We start from the raw sequence: 9,211 nt of genomic DNA, 5'->3' as shown, positions 1-9,211 counted from the left end.
TTTTTTGAAAAAAGGGAGACTCTGCTTGTAGTCCCCTTGCTGTTTTACATGATTTTAGAAGGGCATGACATGCCTATATCTTTGTCTCCTCCTCCTTTTAGTCATGTAGCTCTTTTGTTTTCGCAAGAGTATATGTCCTAGTCACTTTCCCATGTGTTTGTGGTGTCTTGGGAGTTGTTTGTCCCCTTTTGGACACCTTTGAAGGTGTTTTCTATGTGGTTTTTTTTATGTTTGTGTTTGGCTTCCATTGTTTTCAATGGGGTTCGAGAGGTTCGTTGAACGGTTCGTCGAACGTTCTTCGAACGGGGCCTCCGTTAGATGAACTGAACCGAACTAGAGCCTTCAGAGGCTCGCTCATCTCTAGTTAACATACTGCAGGTGGGCCCCTGAGTTCTTACAAACAGAATATCCTCCATGCTGACTCCTGTTCCATTGTACAACAATACAGACATTTTCTCAGTCCTGCTGTCTAGCACCACCTCTGTTGTCAGGACAAAGCAAGAATTACATGTGGAATACAAACATGCACCCTGATTGTCCATCACCACACTTCTATGGGTAAGCCAGGTAACAGATGTTCTTTTTTACCTACAAACTGAGGGACAGACTTCAATAAAATGACGCTCTTTACCAGAAAACAAAGGAGGGTCATTCCTGTTTATTTTCAGAGTCCAACTGACTAACAAGGATGCTGGTGAATTCTGACTGGTCCCAGAACCAGGATGTCCTTCCTATGGAAAGCTGCCCTGCAGCACTGCTCTGCAGTTCACTCTGCCCCAGCCCCAGCTAAGAGTGCGGGGGAGAAAATTACAAGAGTTCCTGTAGGAGGAGAGGGGAGAGATGAGGGGCAGCAGGAAGATGGAGGCCACACACCTCCACATCCACAGCAGGACAGGAAGTGCAGGATAAACTCCAAGAGTCATCAGCAACTTATGAAGAAACAGAGAGGTGAGTATACACTTGTTGAATCTGTCTGTTTGTTTTTACATACCTATGTTACATGTACTGTATATAATTGTGCCTGTGTGTATATATAGTGTATGTGAATGTATTTCTGATGTGTGTATATAGTGTATGTATCTCTGCATAAATAGTATATGTGCCTATGTGTGTATAAAGAATATATGCCTGTACATGTTCCTGTATATCTGTATGTGCCTCTGTGTATATAATGTATATGTGCCTGTGTGTATGTATAGTATGTGTGTGTGCTTGTGTGTATACAGTATATGTATCTCTGTGCATAAAAAGTGTGTATATATGCCTTTGTGTATATACAGTATATGGGCATGTGCGTATATACAGTATAGTATATGTGCCTGTGTATGTAACTATAGTATATGTGCCTGGTTGTGTATATAGTATATATGACTGTGTGTATATATAGTATATGTGTATATGTGCCTGTGTGCATATATAGCATACAGTATGTGCCTGTGTAAATCCAGAAAAAAGGGGGGTTTCTTTCAGCTCACCTATTTAGTGTCCATATTACTGGCTGTGAGTCCACTTGATACTGGGCGGTGCAGGGAAACAAGACGCCGGGCAGTCCAGGATACTAGTGAGTGGAAGGAGATCCAGCACTCGTCCAGATAAAATCAATTTTCTTTATTTCAAAAATTCATTAAAAAACATGGCCCACAATAAAACAAGGTACTGGCACCAATACACACCGCTTACGCGTTTCAGACCGTGAGGTCCTTACTCATAGCATTGTGTCTGTTTCTGCCTGTGTGTATATGTAGTATATATATATAGTATATGTGCCTGTGTGTGTATACAGTATATGGACCTGTGTGTATATATATATTTTTGTTGTAATTCTTTTAATGCCTTGAGGCTAGTGCTTGGGGAAAAACATTAAATTAAGGGTCACTTATTCTCCTGAGGACCAGCTATTCCTCTTTCCTACTCTTCTGGTCTTTGTTTTCAGGCTGCAACTATGATGTCATGACTAAATCACGTGACTTAAGGCCACGTTACACGCAACGACATCGCTAAAGAGATGTCGTTGGGGTCACGGAATTCGTGACGCACATCCGGCCTCATTAGCAACGTCGTTGCGTGTGACACCTACGAACAACTGTTAACGATCAAAAATACTCACCTAATCGTTGATCGTTGACACGTCATTCATTTTCAAAATGTCGTTGCTCGTGCTGGAAGCCGGTTGTTCGTTGTTCCTGAGGCAGCACACATCGCTACGTGTGACACCCCGGGAACGACGAACAACAACGTACCTGCGTCCTGCTGGCAACAAGATGGGCGTGTCGTTAATGCGGCTGCTCATCTCCGCCCCTCCGCTTCTATTGGCGGGCCACTGTGTGACGTCGCTGTGCCGGCGCACGAACCTCCCCCTTAAAAAAGAGGTTGTTCGCCGCCCACAGTGACGTCGCTAGGAAGGTAAGTATGTGTGACGCGTCCTAGCGATATTGTGCGCTACAGGCAGCGATTTTCCTGTGACGCACAAACGTCGGGGGCGGGTGCTTTCATGAGCGACATTGCTAGCGATGTGGCTGCATGTAAAGCAGCCTTTACTGTCACGCCAAGGCAGATGACACAAAAATGAGTAAAGGCCACTTTACACGCTGCGATACCGTGACCGATATCGCTAGCGTGGGTACCCGCCCCCATCGGTTGTGCGACTTGGGCAAATCGCTGCTCGTGGCGCACAACATCGCCCAGACCCGTCACACTACTTACCTGCCCTGCGATGTTGCTGTGACTGGCAAACCACCTCCTTTCTAAGGGGGCGGTTCGTTCAGCGTCACAGCGACGTCACAGCTGGGTCACTGAACCGCCGCCCAGAAGTGGAGGGGCGGAGATGAGCGGGACGAACATCCCGCCCACCTCCTTCCTTCCGCATTGCGGCCGGGAGGCAGGTAAGGAGAGGTTCCTCATTCTTGCTGTGCCACACGGAGCGATGTGTGCTGCCGCAGGAACGAGGAACAACTTTGTTACTGCTGCAGCAACGATATTTGAGAATGGACCCCCATGTCAACGATGAGTGATTTTGCACGTTTTTGCAACATTGCAAAATCGCTCAAAGGTGTCACACGCAACGGCATCGCTAAAGCGACCGGATGTGCGTCACAAAATCCGTGACCCCAATGAGATCGCTGTAGCATATAGTAGCATATACGTTAATAGAGGGATATATTATTTTGAGAAGACAAGCAACATCTACCTGCACAGCGCTTATACGAGGGAAAGTAAGCTGTAAACCACAGTGGTGGGGAGCAAGTCTGCCAGTATGAAAGAGAGACAGACAAGTTTCTACTTGTCTGACTCTCTTTCATACTGGCAGACTTGCTCCCCACCACTGTGGTTTACAGCTTACTTTCCCTCGTATAAGCGCTGTGCAGGTAGATGTTGTTTGTCTTCTCAAAATAATATATCCCTCTATTAACGTATATGCTACTCTTGTATTTTGTATAGATCATTATACGTATTGTATATTCACAGAAACACAGTATTCTAGGACACGTATCTATTTAGGACCAGATTTTGTTAAATCGAGCACATCGATTCTTGGATATACAGGTAATTAAGGGCTCTAATTGCTATAAATGATATGAGGCGCATGTGATTTCTTTCTTATTTACATGATCTTTTTACCTCTTCTTCATCCTTGTAGTCTCTTATACATATGATCGATTTACAGTGAAGATCTACAGTGCCTACAAGTAGTATTCAACCCCCTGCAGATTTAGCAGGATTACACATTCAGAATTAACTTGGCATTGGGACATTTGGACTGTAGATCAGCCTGGAAGTGTGAAATGCAGCAAAAAAGAATGTTATTTCTTTTTTTATTTTTTTTTTAAATTGTGAAAAGTTTATTCAGAGGGTCATTTATTATTCAACCCCTCAAACCACAAGAATTCTGTTTGGTTCCCCTAAAGTATTAAGAAGTATTTCAGGCACAAAGAACAATGAGCTTCACATGTTTGGATTACTTATCTCTTTTTCCAGCCTTTTCTGACTAATTAAGACCCTCCCCAAACTTGTGAACAGAACTCATACTTGGTCAACATGGGAAAGACAAAGGAGCATTCCAAGGCCATCAGACACAAGATCGTGGACGGTCACAAGGCTGTCAAGGGGTACAAAACCCTTTCCAAGGAGTTGGGCCTACCTGTCTCCACTGTTGGGAGCATCATCCGGAAGTGGAAGGCTTATGGAACTACTGTTAGCCTTCCACGGCCTGGACAGCCTTTGAAAGTTTCCACCCGTGCCGAGGCCAGGTTTGTCCGAAGAGTCAAGGCTAACCCAAGGACAACAAGGAAGGAGCTCCGGGAAGATCTCATGGCAGTGGGGACATTGGTTTCAGTCAATAGCATAAGTAACGTACTCCACCGCAATGGTCTCCATTCCAGAGGAGCCCGTAAGGTACCTTTACTTTCAAAGCGTCATGTCAAGGCTCGTCTACAGTTTGCTCATGATCACTTGGAGGACTCTGAGACAGACTGGTTCAAGGTTCTCTGGTCTGATGAGACCAAGATCGAGATCTTTGGTGCCAACCACACACGTGACGTTTGGAGACTGGATGGCACTGCATACGACCCCAAGAATACCATCCCTGCAGTCAAGCATGGTGGTGGCAGCATCATGATGTGGGGCTGTTTCTCAGCCAAGGGGCCTGGCCATCTGGTCCGCATCCATGGGAAGATGGATAGCACAGCCTACCTGGAGATTTTGGCCAAGAAACTCCGCTCCTCCATCAAGGATCTTAAGATGGGTCGTCATTTCATCTTCCAACAAGACAACGACCCAAAGCACACAGCCAAGAAAACCAAGGCCTGGTTCAAGAGGGAAAAAATCAAGGTGTTGCAGTGGCCTAGTCAGTCTCCTGACCTTAACCCAATTGAAAACTTGTGGAAGGAGCTCAAGATTAAAGTCCACATGAGACACCCAAAGAACCTAGATAACTTGGAGAAGATCTGCATGGAGGAGTGGGCCAAGATAACTTCAGAGACCTGTGCCGGCCTGATCAGGTCTTATAAAAGACGATTATTAGCTGTAATTTCAAACAAGGGTTATTCCACAAAATATTAAACCTAGGGGTTGAATAATAATTGACCCACACTTTTATGTTGAAATTTATTAAAATTTAACTGAGCAACATAACTTGTTGGTTTGTAAGATTTATGCATCTGTTAATAAATCCTGCTCTTGTTTGAAGTTTGCAGGCTTTAAGTTATTTGCATCTTATCAAACCTGCTAAACCTGCAGGGGGTTGAATATTACTTGTAGGCACTGCATCATTTACAAGGTTTCGTTTCAATAGGCCCCCTGCTGGTGAGTGCATGTCCGTACATGTAACAAACACCTTGGTATATCACACTGGGTCTACTTACCATACCACGAATTATCCTTTCCAGACGCGTCGTGCATATTTCTCTCAACATTCACATTTCCGCGTCAGCACAAATCTTCATCAATTCTGGCTTTTCCTGTTACGATTGCCAATGATTCTATATGCATTGTGTTCACTATTTCTTTCTGTTATGGAATATTCATATTGTAACTATGATGTAATATGTATATGTAAAATTGGTTATTGATAAAATGTTTTTCTGTTTTTTGTCATTTAGACAGTATGTTTGACAAAGGCTACCATAGCCGAAACGTCACTGACTGTCCATTTCCTTGCATCAATTTTTCTCAATAAAATTATTCTGTTAAGCATATTTGCATTCTGGACTTCTCCCATTTTTTTCTTATTGAGTGCCGGAGTTACATATTCTTGTATTTTGCTATTTTTCTCCAGAGCACCACCTACAGTCGAGCCAGGCCTCCTCTTTCTCATCAATAGAAAGTACTGGAAAATCCCTTCAATGATTTGTCACATGCACATACAGTATGTTAATGTTTATTTTATAATTACATTATTATTTAATGAATATATTACAATGCACGGTATTTATCTCACTGTCGTTATATCACTTTTATACTTATCAAATTAATTAATTGATATGTGAAATGTTTGCTAAGCTACGTCTATGTAAATCACTTCTATTCATGAGGTTGTTACTGACAAGATTTACAGATAAATATAATAAATATCTAAAAAATATTTTACAATTCTTATTATTGACTGCAGCATGTAAGACCATGAAAGATTGATATAAATATCTTTTTTAGTTGAGTGTTACATGAGATGATGTACAGGGAGTGCAGGGAGGGAGGGCTGGATATCACAGTTGAAATGATGGAAAATTCAATTCGACTACTGTACACTCCACCCGTAAAATACACACTCGAACAAATAAAGTACAAAATGTGTAACACTAAGAAGGAGCTCATACTCTTTACGGCACTAAAGTGAGACTCTAAGTTTGGGCTTCGAAAACTGGAGCCAGAGTTCCTCATCCGTCTGGTGTGCATCCAAAGAGAATGGAGTAACAGGAAATTGGCAACCAAAAATATTAAGAATGGTGGACAGGAGCCTGCGAGGAACAGCAGGAACATGGTATGATGATTTTCATGGACGCCGACTTTGGATAAAGTCATATTTTCCATTGTCAGGTTTGTTGCATTTTGTATCTGTGGTTTAAAAACGCACCAGCCAAAAGGAAGACTAAAAGATAGGGAAATCAGTAGTGAAACCAGAAGGAATCTTGGGAAGAAGGTGGACATCTTGTCCTTTAGAAAGATGAAGAACTTCCAGTTGTAGTTTGTAATCTTCACACAGTAGAAGACACAGAGGACGGTGGCAAACCAGAGATTAGTAGAATGAAGAAACGCTGTAACTACTGCCATTGTAGACATGGCCTGAAGGTTTCTGTTTGCCCAAAACCTTTCTAGAGGAGGATGGTAACTCACAAAGACATTGAAGATGAACAAGAATCTGGAAGTGGCCAAAGAGCTCAAGATTTTATCACCAATATGAAAAGATCTCATGGTTTTCCATCTCATGAAATTTACAGCTACAATGAAAAAATTCATTATGATCCCCACAATGCACTCAATATACAAGACAGATAGAAAAATATACTGGAGAACAAGTCCCATTATATCCATCATAGTCTTTCTTCTGAGATAGATAATGTGATTCGTCTGCAGGGAAGAAGCCTTTGTGTTATGATCCAGTCACTCATCTGCTTTATACAGATTTCATGTCGGTTTCACATGTAAATTTCAGGCATCTTTTTCATTTCAATGCAAATTTTAGATCCGAAAGAAGGACTATGAAAATATTTTACACAGATTCACTTACAAAACCAATGGAGGAGGGAGTATTTTGTTTTACCTGGGATGATATTATTCTTAACCCCTGCACAACCAGGGATGTAATGGTACGTCCTAAATCATGAAGGCGTGATGACCTCCGGCTGCTGTGGAGAGCTGGTGGTGATCCCTGCACATGTCAGCTGATTTGAACCGCTGACATGTGCGGCTAACATGCAGAAAGAAGCTGGAAGACAGGAGCGCAAAAAATAGGGTCTTATCAGATAATACCGGGGAGGTGATCAAATCGGGAGGCTTACCATGTATAGCTGTGCGAGTAGCAACTAACTATAGACGCTTGTAAGTAATGACTGCTGCGGCTCCATGTTGAATAGATGATAAGCATTAGCTAGATAGGGATGATTACTGCACTGCCATAGAGAGGAGACAGTCAATAGGTCATCAAAGTGATTTATTTCAATGCGTTTCAGAGAAAACCTCTCTCCTTCTTCTGGAAAAAACACATTTTCCTTAAAAAAAAAGAGCTTTCTCTGAAACTCTTTGAAATACATCACTTTGATGACCTATTGACTGTCTCATTCCTATGGAATCGCGACAATCATCCCTATCTAGCTAACAGTTATGTGTGTATGAGTGACAGGCGTAAAACTCTTGTTCCCACAACCTTCTCACTACATACAAAAGACAATTTGGAGAACCTACTTAGAGTCTTTACATTTTCAAAAATTAAGGTCAGCCAACAGGAAAAGTGGCAACAATTGACACAGACTAAAAATAGTCCTAAAACAAAACCTGGATGTTTGGGCCTTGTTATATGATCTAAACCAACACCTTCACCAGAAACAGCAAGATGACAGACAGGTGTAGGCCTCTTGCTCTTAGAACCCTGGCACTGCAGACAAAAGACAATTTGGAGACCCTACTTATAGACTCCACATTTCAAAAAATTAATGTCAGGCAACAGGAAGAGTGGCAACAATTTCCATAGACTACAAATAGTCCAACAAAGCAACATGGATGCTTTAGGCCGGCCCTGTAACCAGGCATGAACCAACATTTATATCTTTACCGGAAACAGTAAGATGACAGACCAGCATAGGCCTCTTGCTCCCAGAACCCTGGCACTACAGACAAAAGACAATTTGGAGACCCTATTTGGAGTCTCAATATTTCCAGAAATTAAGGGCAGGCAACAGGAAAAGTGGCAACAATTGGCACATACTACAAATAGTCCAACAAAGCAACCTGGAGGCATGGGACCACCTTTGTAACAAGGCCTGAACCAACATTTTTACCTTCACCAGAGAGAGCAAGATCATAGACTCATAGAATATTGACAGAAAGGCGTAGGCCTCTTGCTCCCAGAACACTGCCCTACACCAACGCCTAGTCTGCACAGTCTGGGACTGGGGTAGCAACGTCATTTGAAAACCACGACTTGTTCATCTATATGACAGTTAGGTGGTCTATGCTTTCAGGGGACAACTGGATGCGCTTATCCATTAATACATCCTCAGTAGCACAGAAGACACGTTGTGAGAGTATATTGGGGCAGGGCAGGCCAAAACGTCCATGACGTGACAGGCGACTCTTCCATCTTTGAAGATCAAAATGCAAAAGGGTCAAATCTTTATGGCATCGATATTGAGCTCTAGATACTCATTCACCACCCTCTCCAGCTGTTCATAAGTGTCAGACTTCTACTCTGTTCTGTGGTGCACGTGATGGTCTAAAAAATGTGTGCCAAAACTCATAGAAATTGCTTTTGCCACTTGAACTACTGCTGCTAATGTTTCTTTGTTGACGACACAATATTCCCGTGATTGGAATTCTAACACTGTACAAACCCTGAGGGAGGTGACTTGGGTTTTAAAGGTTGGCTGATGTTACCCTTTTTAGGGGACGGGTGTTGTGCAAGGGCCTACCTGTGACTACCTGGCTAGTCCAGGGCGTCACATTCCCACTTGGTTTAATACAGACCGTCCGCGGGCTGTCCGACCACTACCAGTTTATTTTG

The 9,211-nt window shown here is 42.7% G+C and overlaps 1 protein-coding gene across 1 annotated transcript; it reads right to left on the bottom strand.

Annotated features, from left to right (window-relative positions):
* Nucleotides 1-314: 314 nt before the first annotated feature.
* Nucleotides 315-7,017, bottom strand: LOC142297409 (taste receptor type 2 member 40-like). The gene is made up of 2 exons (XM_075341637.1): nucleotides 6,312-7,017; nucleotides 315-481 (listed from the first exon to the last, which is right to left on the bottom strand). The coding sequence occupies exons 1-2, from the start codon at nucleotides 7,015-7,017 to the stop codon at nucleotides 315-317; spliced, it is 873 nt and encodes a 290-aa protein (XP_075197752.1).
* Nucleotides 7,018-9,211: the final 2,194 nt, after the last annotated feature.

The sequence above is a fragment of the Anomaloglossus baeobatrachus genome, chromosome 3, assembly GCF_048569485.1.
Source record: "Anomaloglossus baeobatrachus isolate aAnoBae1 chromosome 3, aAnoBae1.hap1, whole genome shotgun sequence".
In the NCBI taxonomy this organism is placed as follows: domain Eukaryota; kingdom Metazoa; phylum Chordata; class Amphibia; order Anura; family Aromobatidae; genus Anomaloglossus; species Anomaloglossus baeobatrachus.
This window is presented reverse-complemented; position numbering and strand designations above follow the sequence as displayed.

Coding starts and splice junctions, on each gene's coding strand:
- LOC142297409 (XM_075341637.1), bottom strand. CDS start 7,017: ATGGGACTTGTTCTCCAGTATATTTTTCTATCTGTCTTGTATATTGAG. Junction 482..6,311: donor TCACTTTAGTGCCGTAAAGA/GTATGAGCTCCT, acceptor TCCTGACAACAG/AGGTGGTGCTAGACAGCAGG.